This window comes from Loxodonta africana, chromosome X, assembly GCF_030014295.1.
Source record: "Loxodonta africana isolate mLoxAfr1 chromosome X, mLoxAfr1.hap2, whole genome shotgun sequence".
In the NCBI taxonomy this organism is placed as follows: Eukaryota; Metazoa; Chordata; class Mammalia; order Proboscidea; family Elephantidae; genus Loxodonta; species Loxodonta africana.
Genome location: NC_087369.1, coordinates 140174490 through 140197316, shown reverse-complemented (window position 1 = coordinate 140197316; position 22827 = coordinate 140174490). Strand labels below are relative to the sequence as shown.

At 38.3% G+C, this 22827-nt stretch overlaps 1 protein-coding gene across 4 annotated transcripts in view; it reads right to left on the bottom strand.

The window, feature by feature from the left end:
* Positions 1-22827, bottom strand: part of DOCK11 (dedicator of cytokinesis 11) — a 192733-nt gene that overhangs the window by 7652 nt on the left and 162254 nt on the right. For all 4 annotated transcript variants that reach the window (XM_064278710.1, XM_064278708.1, XM_064278709.1 and 1 more), the window contains 8 exons: positions 17297-17403; positions 12475-12597; positions 7526-7639; positions 6846-6992; positions 4285-4495; positions 3810-4000; positions 3245-3345; positions 1183-1321 (listed from right to left, as the gene is read on the bottom strand). In XM_064278710.1, the coding sequence (XP_064134780.1) occupies positions 1183-1321; positions 3245-3345; positions 3810-4000; positions 4285-4495; positions 6846-6992; positions 7526-7639; positions 12475-12597; positions 17297-17403 (1133 nt within the window). The remainder of the gene's footprint in view (positions 1-1182; positions 1322-3244; positions 3346-3809; positions 4001-4284; positions 4496-6845; positions 6993-7525; positions 7640-12474; positions 12598-17296; positions 17404-22827) is intronic.

Below are 22827 nucleotides of genomic sequence, written 5' to 3'. Positions count from 1 at the left end.
CTACAGATGCCAGGGACGAATCAGGCTCTTTCAGGGAACAGCTTTAAGAACGTGTTCTCTAGTGGGTTCTAATCATCCTTGTTTCTTTTAAAAATCTTTAAATTCTTAAAAATTGAGAGTTTGAAGTGTTTCTGAAGCAAATGTTTATCTTATTGGGTGGTTTCAGATTAGTAAGAAAATAAAGGCAAATTTATAATAAGCAAGAGGCTTAGTCACTAAGGGACCATCACGCTGTGATTTTTACAAACAGGATTAAGATGTAAAAATAATTGACAATTCATATATAGGGTGGTGGTAAACACAAATTTCAGGACTCCAACACAGGATGACATTTACCGGGATAATCCAGGAGTAGTCAGGTTTCCTAAAGGTCAGAGGCATAGAAAAGGTCTAACTACTTAATTATGACATAATTTGGTTGTAAGTGAGGATCAGGTCTTGGCTTCTGTATTTTTCAGGTTAGATTTTACTAAATTAGCTGTAATTGTCATTAACATTCAATTATAGATTAAACTGCTAAGATGTTCTAGGAAAGTAGAGTTTTGCAAGCTGTATGGATATGAAAACAATCTCCTATGTTTGGAAATCACTCAGGATCTCACTTAATTTCTTACAGTCAAGATAGGGATACCCATTTTGGGACATAGTTCTTGAGCCAACCATTTCACTTCTTTAGGGCCCTTCTTGAGAGACTCTTATCCATGTTCACAGTAGATCAATTCAGACTTGCTCAGCTAGTCCTTTCTCATTGACATTGTGGCACAAAGAACAGGCTAGTTTATTACTGATAATTGCTTCAGTAATTGTTTTAGATAATTGCTTCAAATTCAGTTTGGATTATAGCATTTAAATGACTAAGGGTCATATGAACAAATTTTTAAATACAGACTGAGCAATTTTAAGGTCATGAATTTAAAGTTATAGTAAAATCTGTGAGAAAGCCGGAACCCGTGTAAGGTGGAAACCTCTCACAGAGGAAAACAAATACTTTTCACTAATAAACAGCAACAGAAAAGTGGTTAAGACTGCACCCGGCCAAAGGTGGAAAACTTGTGATATCCAGAAAAACAAGGCAGCCCTGTCGAGTTCCAGCTCTCACAGGTTTCACCGTAATGGATTTTGCTAAGTAACACTTTAGGGATCCCAGATCATGTTCTCATCTTCAACCACCCTAATACTTGCCTGCTCATGGATTATATCCGACAATTCTTTCACCATGTCTCTGAAATTTGACTTTAGCCCTTCATGGTACTCAACTTGGTCTTCTTTAATTAGCCGCTCATTTAGTTCAAGTGCAATGCTGCAGGCTTGTATAAATTTCCTGTGGATGAACATCAAAGACAGAGGTTTTGTTTTTGACCATCAATTTGATGGTCACTTTAACCACGGCTTGCGTAGAAGGAAGATGAGAATCCTATACATTCTCACCGTGCTTTTGCCAAAGCCACTTCCTAAGTCTGAAATACCTTCTCCTTTCTTTTCCATCTCTGCTCTTTGGCTTCCTACCTCCTTCAAAACCTAGTTCAAAACACATATCCTCTAGGAAGCCTTTTAATTTGGTATTAAAGAAACTAAATTTGCATTATATTAATTTATACCTGTAGATAATTATTCAGTCAAACCTAATTTATTTCTGGCTTACTATGTACCCAGTAGGAGTTCCTGCAAATGGTTAAGTCCTCAACTACTAGCCAAAAGGTTGGCAGTTTGAACTCACCCAGAGGTGCCTTGGAAGACAGGCCTGGCAATCTGCTTCTAAAAGGTCACAGCTTTGGCAACTCTATGGAGCGGTTCTATTTGTACACATGGGGTTGCCACTGAGTCAGAATCGACTCAACAGCAACTAAAAACAACATGTACCCAGAACAGTGTTGGGTGCTATAGGTGTTAAGAATCTGCTCTGGGTTGGTAAGAGTGGGGGTAGCAACAAACTGATGATCCATCATAAAAGTATTTTTCCATTGTTTCATGTGTTTATGTTTAATGTTCACAATTAGAACGTAGGTCTTAAGAGACAAAGCACTTCATTGCCCATTTGTTTTATATTCCTGTCAAAGCAACTAGCAGAGTCTTTTGTACATGTCAAGCATTAATAAATATTGGTGAATGAATGACTACTGGTTACTATGCAACCTGAAACAACTGATAACATGCAGACAGGAAAAGTAAATGAAGTAAATTGGGAGCAAATGAGTGGATAGGTTATCATATTTCTCCTTCGTCTATTTCACCCAAATCTCCCTCTCCTTCTGAATGTAAAATAGTTTTACATATTAAACAAAACGTGTCTAGTGCAAGAACATTCAGACATGCCTTAGTTTACAGAGATGCTCACTGAAGATATTACATTCCTTAGACTGGTAAACTCCAAGTAAGGACATGATATAGGAGCAAGCCTATGCAACCCTTCCAGTCCCACTTTTATTTCTACCATATGTGGTCTGAAATGCTCTAACATGAGGTCAGTCAGGCAATGAAGAAAATCACTTAATGAATGTAGGCTTGTGTTTGTGTCACTTCAAATATCCAAAGCAATCAAGTACTATATTTTTTGCAAATAAAGTGTCCGTGTGAGTGACGTGCATGCACACACAACGTGTACAATGTTCCTAGGAAAGTAATGTGTGAGGGGGTTGAGTGGTTGGCAAAAAACAAATAACGCGCACGTTATTTGCGTAAAATATGGTAAGTCAGCATATTCATTCTCTTGGGTCACCAGGGCATTATTAATGCCCCGAAGCATGAAAGAGATCACACATTTCCTCACTATTTGAAGTACCAATAGGATGTCATTTAAATATTGTAAAGGAGAACAGTCTGCTAAGAAAGTCTTTTTAAAGAAGAGTATTATTGGCGGTGGGGGGCGGTGGTGGTTCAGTGGCAGAATTCCTGCCATCCACACAGGAGATTCAGGTTTGATTCCCAGGCAATGCACCTCAAGTGCAGCTATCCCCGGTCTGTCAGTGGAGGTGTGCAGGTTGCTATGATGCTGAACAGGCTTCGGCAGAGCTTCCAGACTAGGACGGACTAGGAAGAGAGGCCTGGTGATCCACCACCGAAAACCAGCCAGTGAAACCCCATGGATCACAACGATCTGACCCTGTTGCGCAAGGGGTCAACACGGCTCAGGGGCCAACTTGACGGCAGCTAACCACAACATTATTTGCGGAATATTTTTCTTTTTTTAAAGAAGAAAACGTAGAAAAAGAATTGTGGTCTAATCTGAAGACTACAAAGCGCTTACCTAAACATGTCTTTCAGCTCATTCACTTTTTTAGGTGGATATTTGCTGGCTTGGCTGTCATTTAAGAAAGTCCTTGCATATGCTAATGGACCAGCATTGACCTAAATTATAAAAAGAAAAAATAAATGAGAGTTGTCAGAATGTAATAAAATCATTTTTGCATTTCTCTTTTTTGTTAAAAAAAAAAAAAAAAAACACACACACATATAAAAGACCCGTATCTGAGAATCATATTTATTATTCTTATTACAATTTTATTTGGGAAATCATTAACTAAAGCAAATAACCTGTAAAGATAACATTTTAATAATTTAGTTAATGATTTCTGATATATAAATATAGGGTTTGGCTGCAGTCATAGGAATTTATTGTAAAGTCCTTTGACATAACACAATTTCTAGAAATCAACTGAATTTCTTTATTAACTTAATAAAAAATAATGCCCAGGTTTTTGCACGCTGTAAGAAAAATAACGCGCAATTACAACTAATGCTTGCTCCCTGCCCTTATGTAAGCCAAGAGAAATATCAAGAAATATTTAATACATGTTTGGTGACCAACATACCTGCACAGAAACACAGCCCTGCAATTTGAGTTGGAGCTGAATCATGTCCACATCAGCAGAGGAGCAAAGCTTTTGCAGCTCTGCAGTTTTATCTTTTATTTCGTCAGTAGCAACATCAATTGGTTTGAGATTAATCTGCTGTTCATAGTTTATAGGGATCCTCTTCTTCACGTAGGGAAACGAGTTTGAAGCTATTAAAAAGTTAAGATTGATTTACTATCTTAAAAAAAAAATCACGTGTTAAAACAGCCAAATTAAAAAGAAAATACCCTTTATGAGACACCGCTGAGCAATCATGAATTACATATGGGAAAACTATGGTTTATCAGACGGACCTGTTTGTGCAAACTAGTGACTGAACAGCAGAACAATCAATGATCAAGATTTCAGTTACATTTTCCTGCTGGCCAGCTGCTATCTGTGTGTATTAAAAACGACCAAGACAAACATAAGGTTAACATGCAGTCTCACTTACTAGTCAAGATTGTACGGCGTTTGCACTGTTCTTCTATACAGCCTTGCTTTTTGCCTGATAAAGTATAAGGAGCCTCAAAAACAAATCTGGTGATATTATGATTTCTTTCAAACTCGGTCTTTCTTTCTGTGAGTTCTCTGTCATCAAAGTAGGGCTTCACGTAAGTAACTTGGATATAAGCGTATTTTGGATCAAGTTCTTTGGTATTTACCTATGAAATACGGAAGATTTTTTAAAAAAAAACTCAATGAAAGGGAAAAGAGAGCATAGGTAAGCTATTCTTTCAAGACCAATTTAAGAACACTGTCATCATAATTATATCCCCAATTGAATACACACCTGAAGGAGACCATTGCTCTTTCTAAGAAATATCATTTCCTTCTGATTATAAAGAAGTTACAGAAACCAATTTGGAGATTACAGAAATGCCTGAACAAAATAAAAACTGTAATACTACCACCCCGAATGACCTTTATTCACGTATTTCCTTCTAATCTTTTTTTCTATTTACAAAACTGAGATCATGCTGAACATTCTCTTGTAATCTGACTCCTTAAAAATACAGTTATTATAGTTCAGTATTATAGTCATTCACATGACTTTTAATGGATGAATGGATAAACAAGATTGGTTGACCCATTCTTATTAACAGACTCTTAGGTTGTTTTCCAACTTTCCGCTATTATAAATGAACACCTTTGTATTTAAGACTATGTGTATCTTTCTGATTTTTTTTTCTAAAGATAAATTCCTAGAAGTTGCTTAGCTAAAGGAGTTGCATGTTTTTAAGGATTTTCATAGATAATAACCAGCTGCCGTACAGAAAAGTTTACCAATTTGTACGGCTACCGGCAGTGTTTGACATTGTAAGGACGAGTATTTTTGGCTGCATTATCTTAATCCTACTTACATTAATATGGAGGAAGGGGACCAGAGGAAAGCACCATGGTCTTCAACTGACATACGGGTAAGTCGCCAAGGTGAAGAGGTTATTTTCATGGTAGACAATGAAATGTCTTTATCATTGCCATGGGCTTTTTACCCTAGCTTTTGAGTGCTTTGCATAACACCATGCGACATCAGAGTCACTCAATAGCCCATGGCCTACAATCCTGAACTGTACAGGTCCTTCCTACCTTAAAAATCAGCTCTCATCCTGGACACACCCCTGGCAACTAAGGATCGTTAGGTATTACTACTGTGCTTTCTCAAAATTCTATCTATAGGGAACTATGGATTTCCTAGGAAAGGGCTCCTCTTGCTGGAACCTTTCTCATCCTGAGACATTGGGGCAGGACTAAGTTAGAGCAGGACCAGTTGGGCTCCCCCGCTCCCGCCTTTTTGCACATAGGCTGGGAAAAAGACAAGCAGGACAGAGAGTTGAGTAAACAACCTGGCCTACCCCGTGGCGATCAGAACTGAACACACAGTCCCCTGTGAGCAAGAGGTACTGGGCTGAGGGGCGGTAGGAACTAAAATGTTGCAAATAAACTGTTACAAAAAAAAAGAAAAATTTTCTTTTTTTTTTTCATAGTTCTTGCAGGACTCCACAGGAGCAGAGTAAAACAACCGCTGTCCTTCCCGTGCCAGCCAAAGAGGGCGCAGTGACAAAGGGACCCAGTGCGCCTGTGTCACATCCCATAACAATTTATGTCAAGGGGAACTGAAGGGCTTCCATCTTGAAAAAATCCTGTGTAGGCATCTGTATTTGCATAACCCAACCCCTTCTCAGGAATCTTTGCCCTTCCCCTCCAAGAACCTCATGAATAAACATGTTTAAAAACCCCTTCCCCTCCACCCCCTATGAAACCCTTAAATACTTGGCTCATATACAAATCAGTGAGACAGTCTCTCTAAAGGTTCTAGCCCTTACTGTCTCCTTTTGTTAGCTGCTGGCAAAATAAACTTGTTTGTATGACTCCAGGCTCCCTCAATAGTCTTATTGGGCACGACTAATCTGGCTGGGTTCAACCAAGGAAGGGGCCCTTGATAAAAATCCTACTTCGACAAGGCCCTAGGCACCTCTCCTAAACCTAGTTCATTGCAGATTTAATGACAGTCACTATCATTGAACTAAGGATATCTCAGGATAAAATGTGTGTTCCAAGATGATTCTGATCATGATATATGTAATAAAAATTATGATGTAAAACAGGGTTTACAATAATAGCTAACTTGTATTGAGCATGCTAGCCTCTATTATTATTGTTGAATATTTTTTATGTACCAGGAACTCTACTAATCACTTTCCATATATTAACTCATTTAATCCATATAACAAGTCCATGAGGTAGGCATTATTACCATCTCCATTTTACTAATGAGAAAAATTAGGCACAGAGAGGTTAAGTAATTTCTCCATGTTGACACAGCTAGTGAGTGGTAGAAAATGGAGCTGTGAATCCTGGTCTCTCTGACTCCAAAGCCTCTGTTGTTCCATTCACTATCTGGCAGGCTCTATTTCTACACTTCTCCATTGCCAGCTAAAAAGAGAAGTCAGGGGCAAGGTACCATGCGTAGAACTAACAAATGATGACTTCAAAATGCAGGGCATGTATTACCTTGTCTGAATCCTGAATTATTTTCACATTCTCCGTACCAAATTTTTCACCATAAAGTTTAACAAGTCTCAGGGAAATCTCCGAGAGGCCGGTAAGCTTCGGCTCTTTGTAGATGTACTCCTTTCCATCCTCTTCTTCAAAAAAGGACTATTGTAAAGTTAAGCACACAATGATTTTTAAATAGTAGCAGCAAACATAGCACTCAAAGAAAACCTACTAAAGAAACTAGCAATATTTTTGATGCTGTTTTTAAAGAAGAAAATATTATCAAAATTCATATGCATATATTCACCCTGTTAGCTTCAAATAGAGGATTTCCAAATTCATTGTCATACAAATACTGGCCTGCAGATTTCCATACCAGATTTTTCTCATTCCCTGATACCTGTTGTTTGTTTTAATTTAAAAGCTCTACCTGATATTAAATAAATACTTTAACAGGCTTAGTAGAAAATGAAATGGATAAAAAATTCAAATCTTATATGTTGTACTCTGACCTAATGGATTTAGAGATGGGAACCCAAGTGAAGTTTACACTTACGAAAGCGGTTATCTGCTGTCGCGATAGGCAATCTATCTAGACAGAAACTCAGACCCAATAACTGCTGGTATACTAATCTAATAATTCAAACGTGCATGTTTAAAATGAAAAACAACTTTATGAACTAGACCATACTTACTTGGCCATAAAAGGCAACTCTGAAGAAAGTACCTAAAAGTCTTTTTTTGGTTTGCATAACCTCCAGAATTTTTGTGTAAGCTCCATGAAGCGTTCTATAAATTTGAGTAAGTTTCTGAAAAATGAGAACACACAAAATTAGCTTCGTCTTTTGGAAGATTCCCAAATGCCTTCAAGATAAATGCACAAGAAAAAACACCACCAATATTTCCTTTGTGAAATGGTTTTGGTGGGGTCATTCCCTATCTCCTTCCCTGATTTGTCACATTAGACAGAAGTCCTCAACAACTTAGGTCTAAGGTTAGAATTTAAAATGGCCAAATAATGCCGCATTCCTAAAATACCATGCTTCATTTGATTCATATCTCAATGGCAACTTATACTTTAATATTCAGCTGCTACTGACTATTTTCTATATATCGGATTTATCTTAACTGAAAGGAAAACAAAAATGAGACTTCAAGTAGTAAGACATGAGAACAGACAATCTGTGCAAAGATTTTTGGAGATGAAAATAAAATACAGCTACAAAATTACATAAGCCTTAACGAAGACAGCTTTCATACAAGTTCACTGACATTTCAAAAAAAAAATTCTTCTGCACACCCAGAAAAAGGTACCACAGAAGCAAAAGTTCATTCTCTAAAATACCTTACATATTATCTCCTATAGTTGATCTCAGTTCTAGGGGAAAATTTCCATACATTTATGGCTGCTATCTCTGACACGTTTCAGCTCATCCCATAGAGATACACAGAAAAATTATGCATCAGTGTCTTCGAAACAATTACTTGACTTTAAGCAGAATGCTGGGAAATCTACATACACTCCTACACTCTTACAAGGTTGTTGTTGTTAGGTGCCATCGAGTTGGTTCTGACTCATGGCAACCCTATATACAACAAACGAAAACACTGCCTGGTTCTACGCCATGCTCACAATCGTTGTTATGCTTCAGCCCATTGTTGCAGCCACTGTGTCCATCCACCTCGTTGAGGGTCTTGCTCTTTTCCGCTAACCCTGTACTTTGCCAAGCACGATGTCCTTCTCCAGAGACTGACCCCTCCTGACAACGTGTCCAAAGTATGTAAGACACAGTCTCACCATCCTTGCTTCTAAGGAGCATTCTGGTTGTACTTCTTCCAAGACAGATTTGTTTGTTCATTCAGCGGTCCATGGTATAGTCAAGATTCTTCGCCAACACCACAATTCAAAGGCATCAGTTCTTCTTCGGTCTTCCTTATTCATTGTCCAGCTTTCACATGCATATGAGGTGATTGAAAACACCATGGCTTGGGTCAGGCACACCTTAGTTCTCAAAGTGACATGTTTGCTTTTTTGCTTTTCAACACTTTAAAGAGTTCTTTTGAGGCAGATTTCCTTTAATGTGCAGAGAAGATACAGTTTTCTTTCTTCCCTTTCATTGGTTGGTTGAGTAGTAACATGAGGTTCTAATAGCCTGGTCTTAACCCTAAGAGTTAGAAAATGGGGGCCTTTATTTTGAAACTTTTACAAAGGTTCTTAGGATGTAATCCTTGGATAGAAGAATGGCAATTCCTGGCAAAGAATAGCCTATGAGACAAGACATCTATATGACCTAGACTTAATTATTTAACTCTCACCTTAACATAATCACCTGAATGCCACTATGATTTTTCAGGCATGCCCTAAAAGGATGACAAAGAGAGGAGGACCCAGACCTGGGAAGGAAAAGTGAGTTTGAGCAGAGCCATCTTAGAGCAGAGATTAGAACACTACTCAGATAATATTAAGTGTATGTGTTTTCATTCTTGGAAACTTCTTCAACAACAAAGACTGCCTGCCTTTATATTTAAGGTTAAATTGTTATGCCTTTTTTTTTTTTAATGCCCTGCATCCTAAATCATCTTTCCGAAACACAGTAGGGGTAAAAATTATGATACTGAACCAGAGACTTGAGTGTGTAAAATTTCTTTCAATGCTGGGGACAACAGCTGTTCAGAATACTACTACCCTTATTTACTACCATTTATCAACAGTTTCATCTGGCAGGCCAACACTGAGAAAGCTTCTCATAATAGGGCTGTTACCAGCATCTTATTACCTCCCCATTATTATTTGCCAGATCTTTAATCTCCCCACAGAATTGTGAATAGAATCACATCTATGCCTTTTTCCTGGGCAAAATGGTAATTTGACAGCTTTTGTTGGGGGAAGGTTTAGCAAAGGCAATGCTGATGTTTTAGCTCTTGGGAGAAGAGAAGTTGCTGGTTGAAAATGTTTTGAGAACCATTGGTTGTTATGGGCTGAGAATTGTGTCCCCTGAAAATATGTTATAAATTCTAACCTCTATGCCTGTGGTTATAATCCTTTTTGGGAATGGGTTATCTTTGTTATATTAAAGAGGCAGGATCAGTGAAGAGTGTGTCTTGAGTCAATCCCTTGTGAAATAGAAGAGAGATTAAATAAGCAAGTGAGAAGCAGAGATGGGGGAAGAGAGATACCAAGCTACATGAAGATCGCACTGGAGCAGAAGCTCAAGGAAAAGCTCAAGCAGAAGAGACGAGGACCTTCCTCCAGAGGCGGCACCCTGATTTCAGACTCCTAGCCTCCTAAACTGTGAGAAACTAAATTTCTGTTTGTTAAAGCCACCCACCCATGGTATTTCTTTTGTAGCAGCACTAGATAACAAAGACAGAATTTGGTCGGTACCGGAAGAGTAGGGTGCTGCTCTAACAAATACCTAAAATGTGGAAGTGGTTTTGGAATTGGGTAATGGGTAGAGGCAGGAAGAGTTTTAAGCCTAGACTGTCTTGAAAAAACTATTTCGTAGAATTATTGATGTCAAGGGCAATTTTGGTGAGGGTTCAGAAGGAAGTGAGGAAAGCTATAAAGTCTCTACAATCTTAGAGAACACATATGGTGCCAGCAACAGAATGTTGCTAGAAATGTGGACATTAAGTGTGCTTCTGGTGAGGCTTTACAAGGAAACGACGAACATGGGATTGGGCAATGGAGGAAGGGCATGCTTTTTATGGAGTGACAAAGAACTTATCTGAATTATGTTCAAATGTTTGGTGGAAGATAGAACTTATAAGGAACGAACTTGGATATGTGGCTGAGGAGATTTCTAAGCAAGATCTTAAAGGGGCTGTGTGGTTTCTCCTTTCCACTTACAGTGAAATGTGAGATGAAACAGATGGTCTTAAAAATGAACTATGTAAAGTGAAAACAAAACTTACGTATTTGAAAAATTCTGGTGTACGAACTAAGGACACATGTCCCAGAATCTTCTCCAAGTATGTGGCTACACAATCTTTTGTTAAAGAGATTAAGCCTGTGACTGATGGATCTAACCAACTACCACAGCAGAAAACCCATCGGCTTAGGCTGAAGAGGACAGAGAAAGAATAAAAGGAAAGAATGTTGTCTGCCTCTTGGAATTCTACGGCAGGAAAACAGGTCAAAGGAGCTGTATCTGTTGTCCTCCAAGAAAAGAAAAGGGATCAATCCTGGAGCAGCTTGGAAATCAGCAGAACTGTTGGAAGGAGCACCAAAGCAGAGCTGTCTTGGTCTCAAACGGTGGGGCCACAGCCTGTAAAGTCTCAAAGGGGAGAGCCACAGCCTCCTAGGTTTCAAAGAGTCAGATCTTCATCAGTTCGGTTCTGCAGTGTGGGGCTACCATTCAGTTTGGCCAAAGGAATAGGGCTGCTGCCCAAAGCTGAGGGGTAGGGCCTCTATCCAGAATCCAGAGAGTGTGACCAACACCTGGAGTCTGGAGGGCAAGGCCGTTGCCCAGAGGGTCTCAGAGAACAGAGGATTATCTTCAAGTCTTAAGAGCTAATGTAGTTTGTTCTGCTGGTTTTGAACTTGCTTGGTACCCGTAATCCCTTCTTTCCTCCGATTTCTTCTGTTTGTAATGGAAATGTCTACCTTGTGCCTGTTCCACCACTGTACTTTGGAAACAGATAACTTGTAGTCTAGATTTCACAGGATCACAGATGAAGAGGAATTTTGTCCCAGGATGGAATATGCCTAAAGTCTCACCCGTATTTGATTTAGATGATACAGAAGATAAGATTTTGGACTTGGAGTTGATATAAGACTTTTGGGATGATGTGATGCGGCGAATGTGTTTTGCAGGTGGCAAGGATATGAATTTTGGGGGCCAAAGAGAGAAATCGCTATGAGTCAGAACTGATTCGATGGCATGTAACAACAATAACAACAAAGGGTAGAATGTTATGGAGTTGAATTGTGTCCCCCCAAAATATGTGTTATAAATCCTAACGGCTAAACCTGTGATTATAATCCCATTTGAGAATGGGTTGTCTTTGTTATGTTAATGAGACATGACTGGTATAGGGTGTGTCCTGAGTCAATCTCTTTTTCGATATAAAAAAGATTAAAGCAGAAGGCAAGAAGCAGAGAAGGAGAAAGAGAGATGCCAAGCCACATGAAGATTGCCCAGGAACAGAAGCTCAGAAGAGACAAGGATCTTCCCCCACAGCAGAGAAAAAAAAGCCTTCCCCTAGAGATAGCACCCTGATTTTAGACTTCTAGCCACCTTAACTGCGAGGAAATAAATTTGTTTGTTAAAGCCACCCTCTTTTTTTTTTTTTTTTTTTCTTGTGGTATTTGTTATAGCAACACTAGATAACTAAGACACTGGTCTAATCTAAACGTCAATTTTTATTTTGGGTTATTTTACACTGAATTTCATTGGGAAATTTTATATAACTATAAGAGGATTTTAATCTTCGGATTTAACAGCATTGCAAATTGGGACAAACGTGTCAAAATGATATACTAACTTAAGTATCTACAGTCTATGATAAAATACAAATGTCATAATCTACCCTCTATTAAGAGGGCACACAGTAGAGAGACAGCAATGCAACTATATTACTGGTTTTTCCAAGACCAAAATAAAATATATAGGCCAATGACCAAAATGTTTAAATTGCCTACCTCAAACTCACGACGTTTCTCATAAATTGGAATGATCAACTTGGAAATCTCAGAAATGACTTCGTAACGTTCTGCCTTCCATAAGCCATCCACACATTGTTCTAACAACTCCAGCAAAATCTCCTGAGTTAAAAGAAAAATCTAATTAAAACGTATAGTTTTAAAGTTTTGTACAAATAAATTTTGTACCAGTTTGAGGTATTAAAGAGCTAACAGAACATATTAAGTTTAATAAAATGTACAGAAGGGGTGTATTTGTGTGACTATATTTTCTAAATAAAATACTTCAAATATTTGAAGTGTTTGATTTAGAAAATGTAGTCACACAAATACACCCCTTCTGTACATTCTTAAAAATCTGAAATGAATGCTTACGATACTAAACTATGTCTACTTATTTTGTTTATTCTCATAATAGAGATGTTCGCTGTACTTGCAAATGGTAACACATTGAGAAGTATTTTTAAAAGGAAATAATCGTTTGCTTCAAATTGTGTATGTCTGAAAATGTCTAACAGCGTAAATTCTACTAAGCCTATAAATGTCCATTATTTTCCCGTATATTAATACTATATTTACATATAAGAGACTTAAGAAAATTTGACATTTTCAAGCTGTTGTTAGTGATCTAGGTGTTTATTAAAATGATACTGCTTTGGTAAAGAATGCTTTCTTCCTGACAGTTGGGCCTAAGGTTAGTGAGAATGATAAGTAACAGTTCAACCCTGCCAAAATTATAATAGCTGCTATAAAACAAACTATTTTGTGAACCATAATCTGATCAACCAATTATTGATGCTATCCCTAAGTTTTACAGCTTGGTTCTATCTTAGAGAGATGCGCTTTGTAGCAGGGCTTCGAGCTAGTTCTTTCCGGTTCTACCCCCTGCTGAGAATTTGCATTTCCACCTCAGATATACAGAATCAGTACCTACATTTTAACAAGATTCCCCAGGTGATTCCTATGTATACAAAACCCTATGGGGGCTGGTCTACTCTGTCCTATAGGGTCACTGATTGGGAACTGACTTGATGGCAGTGGGTTTTTTGGGTTAAGGTGGTTACAAAAAAAACAAGACAAACAATAACAAGTGTTGACTAGGATGCAGAGCAAGTAGAACTCACATCCCCTGGTAGTGGGAGTGTATAATGGTCCAACACTTTGACTCTTTGGCAACTTCCTTCAAATATATATATTCCCTAGGATCCAGCAATTCCACTCCTAGGTATTTACCCCAAAAAATGAAAGCATAAGTCCACGTAAAAACTTGTACACTAATGTTTATAGCAGCCTTATTTATAACAGCCCCGAACTGGAAACAATCCAAAATCCATCAACAGGAGAATAAATAAACAAATTGCCTATCAATACAATGGAATATTATTTAGTAATGAGAAAGAAAAAAAAATTTTTTTATATACTCAACTGCATGGATGAATCTCAAAAACATTAGGTTGAGCAAAAGAAGCCAGATAAAAAGGGTATGTACAAATTATTCCATTTTTATGACCTCAAAATAAAGGCAAAACTAATCTATGGTGATAGAAATCAAATAGTAGTGGGGAGACTGACTGGATACGGGCACAAGGGAACTTTCTGGAGATTTGTCAAGTTATATGATAACTTCTATAACTTGTCAAGTGGTAGGTTACATGGGTGTATACAATTGTCAAAACTCACTGAACTGTTCACTTAAAGTGTACACATTTTATTGCATGTTAGTTTTAATTTTATCTTACAAACAAACAAAAACCAAACCCGTTGCCTGTCGAGTCAATTCTAACTCATAGTGACCCTATAGGACGGAGTAGAACTGCCCCACAGGGTTTCCAAGGAGTGCCTGGTGGATCTGAACTGCTGACCTTTTGGTCAGTAGCCAGAGGTCTTAACCAAAAGTCAGAAATACATTTTAAAAAAACAAAATAAATTTCATTATTATGTTTTAACTCACATATTTAAATACAAGCAATAAATGGACAAGAACTTGTATTTTTCATTTAAGTATAACTTGTAAATCAATGTCAGTTTTTTTCCATTGGCTAGGGCATGAGGAGGCAGCATTATTATATAAACTGAAACATGATTCTATCTGTACACATCAAATAAAAGTATATAGAAATAATCCCAACAAGGATGTTTATATAGAAAACTAATTACAGTTATTGACTAGTAAGAAATGTTACTCCTCTCCTTTAGAGTATAAAAAAGGACCAGGCTCCAGGTCATTTTTTGAACAAGCTGAAGCTGCTGTTTAGAAGTCAAGGATGTAACTCCAGTTGCGCTGAAACACTTATTTCTCAGAAATTCTCTAAAACTTCCTGTTGTTAGCCAGTAAAAACTGGCAGTCAGTCTTTGGGAAATCATCGAAGGCAAATGAAGGCCCAGAAAAGTAAATTAACTTATCCGAGGCTTCACAGTCAAAAACTGAGTTGGGTTTAAAATTCAAGTATCATGATTCTCTGTTAAAAAACCAAACCCAAAACCCACTGCCGTCGAGTCGATTCCGACTCACAGCGACCCTATAGGACAGAATAGAACTGCCCCATAGGGTTTCCAAGTAGCACCTGGTGGATTTGAACTGCCAACCTCTTGGTTAGCAGCTGTAGCACTTAACCACTATGCCACCAGGGCTTCCTGATTCTCTGTTATGATAATTCGGCAAACATGTATTAAACATCTATTCGCCTAGGTCCTGGGGGTAAAGGGAAGCCAACTTGCCTTTAAGAAACCTTACTGCCAATGACAAAGCCTGACATTTACATAGCACTTAATGACTTATAAAGAGCTTTCTCATATATTGTGAAGTCACCAGAATAGCACTGTTGTCCTTATTTTACTGATGAGGAGAGAGATCCATATAAAAATAGTAGGTAAAGCTTCTAGACTTATTCTTCTGGCTAACTGAAACAGCGTTGAGATTTGCTTGTATTTTAAATATACATTCATAAAATATTAAGTATGTCACTATAAGTTTAATCTGATTGCTTCATATGTTTCTTAATATAACTTAAAAAAATGATTTCTACAGGACGACAACCCCTTCGATTGCTCTGCTTTTGTGTTTCTTTTTTTTTCCTGCTTCCTACTCTTGGTGAACTTTTCTGTGGTTCAGCCCTTGTTTCTCTGATCTTCACTTGCTATATTCTCTTGGATATTTCCTAGATTCACTCTCCCTTGGTTCTCACATAGATATGATTTCCAGATGTATATCACCAATCCGGATCCCTTGCCTTAGAATCAGTTTTGCATTTCTAATGGCATGATGGTTATTTCCCTTTCAATAACCTTTCACTTAAAATTTAACACGTATCTAAAATGGAATTCATCATCTTCCCTGCAAACCATCCGGGCATCATTTTCCCATAATATCTAAATCCAAAATCTCAGAGACACCACTGACTTTTCCCCTCTCACAGTCAGGATGGTCTCCTCCTTTCTTCATAGTGTTTCCTGAATCTGTCACTATCCTGGTGCCTCCAGCTCCTTATCCATCTACCTCCAATACATCTCTCACATTGCCACCAAATGACCTTTCTTACTTCCTTGCTTTTGTCTTGTCATTATTCTGCTCAAAAAGCTTTAACAGCAATTCAACATTCTACTGAATAAAGCCTGAACCAAGTTTCTCAAAATATGGCCTGAAGTACTACTGTTCACTTTGTGAACCCACTGATCTAGCCAAAAGGATCCACTCACTGCGCTCCAAACATGCCTTCTACTTTCCCACTTCTTACTCTTTGTCCATGCTATTCTCCTCCTCTGCTAGAATGCCTTCAGGGTGTTCTCATTCTTCAAACCCTTCTCTAGTTATTACTCCTCTGTCATACCTCAGCTAAAAGGCATCTCTCTTACCTTTGACTATGCATGGCACCTAGTGTCTGTATCATTCACATGACACTGTCTTGCTTTTACTTCATTTTGTATAGGTATATTATCTCTTCAGGTAGACCTTGGAGATCATGGACCATGTGGAAATGGTTAACGTGCTCAGCTGCTAACCGAAAGGTTAGAGATTCGAGTCCACCCAGAGGTGCCTTGGAAGAAAGGCCTGGCCATCTACTTATAAAAAAAATCAGCCATTGAAAATTCTATGGAGCACATTTTTATTCTGACACACATGGGGTTGCCATGAGTAGGAATCAGCTTGATGGCAACTGAGTTTTTGTTTTAAATGACCAAGTACAGAGCCTTGATCCTAAGTGAGTGCTCAATACATTTTTGTTGATTGACAGCTGAAGCTGTTTCCTATCCATGGGAAGTTTAAAGCAGAGATTTTCCTTTTTAAAATACTTTCATGCATACTGTGTTCAACTGAAGTTAAGGACAATATTAACTCTGTTTTGTTGTTTGTTTTTTTTTTGGAAGCAATGGGTTTTTAATGGGTTGGGCCCCAGAGGGATGCCCTATCCCAGGTACTGATAGGCCAAACTGACCCGATAGTCTCTGTGGGCTGTGTCACACTCAGATCACCCAGAAGGACAATCAGTAAGTAAGTGATAGTAGAAGGCTAAAAGCAGAGCCGGGCAGTGGCAGACTCTTAACTCTGTTTTTTATGGAAAAAAATTTTCCCCCAAGTAAATTGACCCAGATCTGGTTACTGGGATGATTTGAGGATGGTAAATGCTGTTTATAAAACCAGGCAATGGGAATAGTTCCAGAGACAGGCTTTACATTCTATACAGGACATCTTTATCCTGGGCAATTTTAATGCTTAAAAGTTCATTAACCTTCAGAATTAAGTTAATTGTAAATCACTGTTTTATATAAATACATTTTAAGAAGTTAAATTATATAACTGCTAATGCGATTCCTGGAATCTTACTTCACTATAATGGACATCCATCATTCCAGCATCTTCTTTCATTGCCCCTTCTTCATCTATATTGGGAGTAATTTTCTTGAAGGCTGAACATCCATTAGGGAATAATTCTATGTGAATAAAAAGCAGTGGAGTGAATTTATTACAAAGAATTTTATAAATAATGGATAGCCTTAAAGGATTGGTCACCCTTAAAAAAAAAAAAAAGGTATTTTTGTAAGGATAAAAATCATAGGTGCAGTTTCCAGTTGCCAAAAAAAAATTTTTTTTTTTTACAAATTATTTCTATTTATTACACATTCTACCAGTCTTTTTCCCGAAAAGGGAGTTCAAGTTACTTATGAGCAAGTTTCATTCTCTGACAATGCTTCATCCTCAATGGCTAGTATAATTAGATATTTCCCTAGTGCGATCTAAGAAATTTTAGTAACGCTTTGACCCCGTGTATGTTTGTGACCTATCACCAAACAAGGATGGGCAGCACTTTCTCTTCAGGTAACCACTGAATGATCTTTTGTAACCACTTCCAGTTCTTAATTTCACTGGAGAAGTGGAAATGGAAATGTATTGTTGGAGGAGGACTAGCCTAGGACTTGTAAAAGAGGCAGGAAATAAAACTGATGGCAGGGACAAAGCATCCTTAGAGAAACAGGACAGGGCATTAGAAGAACCATAGCTTTTGGAGTTAGACAGACCCAGCTCTATCACTGATGGTGTTTTTGGAAATGTTTATCTCTCTGAAACTGTAAAAATTTCATCAACCTGTAAAACGCAGGTAATAATAGCTATCTTGTGAGAATTATATAAAGTATTTAGAACAGAGCCGAGCATATAAAAATTACTCAATAAATTATTATTACCAAACAAGTCTACCAATAAATAAACTAGTTTCCCCAAGACAGAATAAAATAACTGTGGCCAGTTGGTACAGTACGTGACTCTGCAGCTGGACCCCTTGAGAAGTAGAAGTGAGCTCAGGCTGAGAACAGCTGCTGTAGGATTGTGAATAACAGTGTTTCTGTCAAGCATGAGTCTAGGTGTGGAAGGCCCTACAGATTATGGATAGGGCAACATGTCTAACAGTTACCTGTACCCATATCTAAACGTGCTGTAATTTTCGAGTTCAAGGAAAATTCATCCTCCTTATAACAGAAATCTGTTAGCCAATGAAAACGTTTATTTCTGATAATGGCTGGTCACAAAGTGAACAAATAGCTGTTATAATCTATTGTTCTACAACTTCTCTAATAGTGACACTTAGAAATAATGACCTAAGTATCTAGTAATCTTTGTGGGGTTAGAGGGCTGGGAAGAGAAGATTTAAGAAAACCAGACCTCATGCTGAGATTTTTGGGACGTCTGATAGAGAAAATGTCATGTATCAGGGCTTAGGTTTTGTCAACTTTTCTTGTCTAAATGAAAGCTAACTAGAAATACATCTTATAGGTAAGATGCTTGATAAAACATGGGTCACCACACTTCAGACAGAGAGCTGAAAGTTCAGTGGGAGAAGACAGGGTTATTTTGAAGTACTTTTTCAAGAAGGGAGAAATCCATGTGAAGCAGCCAGTGGGTTTCCAACAAGGAGAGGCCAAAATCAAAGTGAGATTTACTTTGACCCACTGGGTGTTAGGGCCATTTTTGTTCAAAGAAAATAGGCAATAAAAGGCACTGAAGATCTAGCATGACACTTCGTTTTTGAAGTTAAGCATGCCTAATGATCTCTTATAGACCTCTAGGATAATTCTATTCAAAAAGCTGGACCACAACAAGATAAGGAACTTGTATCAGAATGTAAGTCAACTCATCATTTCCTTCTTCAACAAAGTCTTGCTATGAAAAGAAAAAGTCAGCTGAACGTGACAGTGTGCTTAGTGACAGTTTATCTACATGATGAAAATGCCCCTCATCTTGTTGTGAATCAGCAACAAACAGTTCTCAGATCGGCAGCTGGTCCACAGGACAGCCCCTGAGTAGTAGTGCATTAGAATTTATGAGAAAATGTCCCACTCGGTCGCCTCTATGAAGTCAAGAGCCAGGCAGCAAGGAAGAAGGCCTCAAAGGCTTGAGTGAAGAGATAAAGAAATGTAGTCCTGATCAAAGAGGAGGGTCAATTCCTGATGGCCTCAGACAGCTAGGTCCATGACTGGGAAAAAATCCCTGTCTGCTTAGAGACGATTATTGTTTTAAGTTATTCTCAAACCTAGAATTTTTCTAGAATGTCATGATTTAGGGGCAGACAAAGAAAGGTACAATCTAATGCCTGAGATCAGATGAGGTTAAAACCATCTTGGGGAAGAGTCTTCTGATGTGTATCTTAGGTATAACGCCTATAACCTGTTGCCTTTGAGTCAATTCCGACTCATAGTGACCCTGTAGGACAGAGTAGAACTGCCTTGTAGGGTTTCCAAAGAGGGACTGGTGGATTCAAACTGCCGACCTTTTGGTTATCAGTAGAGTTCTTCAACCGCTATGCCACCAGGGCTTCACCTTAGGTATAAGTAGGGTAAATTATATTTTGTCTTAGAGACAAACAGGTCAACACTCACTTTTGGAATTTGTTGTCAACATCATCTAGTGTAATGACTACTACTGTGGAATTTCAGCCTCAGAGGCCATTATTTTGTGATCTTGATTCACATGCCTGATGATGTATCTCGATGGGATCTACCTACAGGAAGACTATATTCCCTTGTTAAGTTAACAACAGCCTTTGTTTGTTAGGGTCTTTAAAATGCTTGAGGCAAATTCTGACTCTCCTTAGTCCTGGAAAGATTTTCAGATGGAACAAGTTGCTGAGTCTAGAATTGGCCAGTGTATATATTCCAACCAAGGAAGGCCATCTGTTTGAGAGACCTCATGTAGCCCTACGTGGCCTTGTATAAGGTGCTCCCGGAGAGACGGGTATCATTCTCTCTGGTATCTGACCTGGATCTCTGACCTCGCCCTTCATAACTATAGCTTCCATATTTCGGACTTCTCCTTTGGGGAGAGAAAGATGCTAAGGAGAGGAGTTGGTAATCAAACTGTCCAAATAAAAAGCACAAGTTATTCCTTCAAAACAGTGGAGGATGGGGTGGGCGGAAGCAGTCTAATCCTTGAGAAAATAAGACTGCTAGTCAAAAGAAGAATAAGAGGTAGGAGCCCTGAGGGAAGGCGAGAAAAGTCTGGGATTAGAAAGGACTAGGGGAAAAGAAAGCCTTGCAGAATTTAAGTGATCAGATCCTGAGTAAAAAGACTTGGGAAAGGGAGCAACATTACCCTATAAAGAATGAAAAGGATAGGCTCTATGGGAAAGGAACTTCCATTTTCTGGGTTGACAGGGCAGATCTACAGGCCTGAAGTTTTGCTGGACCTCATATGGTATGTGGTGGGGGAAGAATGCAGAAGACACTTAACTCTTGTCTTCCCTGGGGGAAACAGTTGTACCCTCTTCCAGGAAAAGAAAAAAGAGAGACAAATACACACAGTCTAGCCTTCAGAGTGTGGGGCCTAGGAATGTTGAGGTTCTCAGACAAAACAAGAATGAGGAAATTCAGATCTGGTTTTTATTTTATATTTCCAGGGACAGGAAGAATAACTAATACCCAGTAATACCACTTAGGGGTGATTTAGGTAAAGGGAAGAGAATGATAGTCCTTGAAGTCTCTCTTGTAGAAAGAGGAAGAGCTCAGGCTGCCTGAAAGAAGCTCAAGGGTGGGGATGGGGCCAGGGGCCAGGAGAGCTGTATATCTCTCTCCTTTTCCCTCTAATCCCAGTGCCTGAATGAATGAAGAAAATGATCTAGAAATGGCCCCTCACTGGTGTTGTGTAGTTACCACTGGGAGGCAGGGGCCCAAGCCTTTGTCCTATTAAGCAACTATCCAACAGGACAAACTTTTTTTTCTTAAAAATTCTTAAAGAACACCTGCCTCCAATATGTCAGCTCTATTCCATTAAAGAAACGTTTTCTAATGGACTTCAAGAGAAATAGCTTAGGAATTTGAGAAAACAAAACTTCAGGCAATTGATATACCACAGATTTAAAATATACTTTAAATTAATTCTCTTTCCCCTTTGTCTTCATTATCAAAGCACACTTTATGAGGAAAAAAAAGGGTTCTAGAGCTACCCAACGAACTTTGTTAAATAAGTTGGTGTCAACTGTAAATAAAACATTTTTTTCTAGTTCTACCTCAGATACATTTTTATTTACTCTGTAAACATCCAGGTCTTATCTAGATGTCAAAACCCCACTAACTGGTGAATTGTGAAGTTCTCAGCGCTGGATGGCAGGCTAAGAGATGACGCTTTTGACTTGTATGAGGTCTTTAGTAGTCTACCTTGATATACTTATCATAGTTTACTCAGCAAATTAACAAAAGAAGGTGTTTTGGGTCACTGAAACAGAAGGTGGTTTTTTTTCCTCCTGAGGGTTGTACTACTGCCACCATTTTAGAATAAGGTTATGTAGCTTAGGCAAGTAGAATTTTCTAGGTTTAAAAAGAGATGGCACCTATAAATGAATATGCAAGCTTCTCCTACATTTACCATTCTTTTAATTTAAAGTGCAAAGTCAGCCTTTTTTCCTCCTCAGAGAAAGGGGCTCTTTGATTTCCATGAAGGATGATTTCTAAAAAACCTTGATGTGGAGGGGAGATGGGAGGGTACAGAGGGTTAGAAACTGGCAAAATTGTCACAAAAGGAGAGACTGGAAGGGCTGACTCATTAGGGGGAGAGTAAGTGGGAGTATGGAGTAAGGTGTATATAAGCTTATATGTGACAGACTGACTTGATTTGTAAACGTTCACTTAAAGCTCAATAAAAATTATTAAAAAAAAACAAACCTTGATGGTATTATGAAATAAAGGTTTCTATGACTAGGTAAAAGCGCTATTTCCACTTGTTGAAGCATGTCACAGTATTTGATGTTTAGGCTAGCTCCCTCATGCTGGTGCTCTCAAAATGACAGCAAGATGTATACTCTATTTTAATTGTTATTTTGTCCAATCTTACAACCATATTTCTAAGACTTAAGGATTCATAAGTGATATAAGTAATTTTTGATTTCTGCTAATAAAAAACAGAAAAACCCACACCCATTGCTGTCGACTCCATTCTGACACAGCGACCCTACAGGGCAGAGCAGAACTGCCACCATAGGGTTTCCAAGGAGCAGCTGGTGGACCTGAGCTGCCAACCTTTTGGTTAGCAGCTGAGCTCTCAACCACAACACCATCAGGGCTCCTAAAATTATATTTAGTACTGCACTTAGGGGTCTCATATTTGTCCCTGTATTTGGATTGCAGGTGTGCAATTTCAGCATTTATTTATAATTGCACAGGTATGCAGGCGATGTAAAAAAAAAAAAAAAAACAAAAAACCCTGTAACATGGCCTTATTAATCTCCTTCTTCATTTTAAATCTGGATACATTCAAAAGGGTGGGGGACAATCTAGAGTAAATAAGTCAATTAAAAACACACTGATTAGTCAAAAGAATTTTGGTGTCAAACATAAAACATTAATTTAAAATATAAGTAAAATGAATCTACA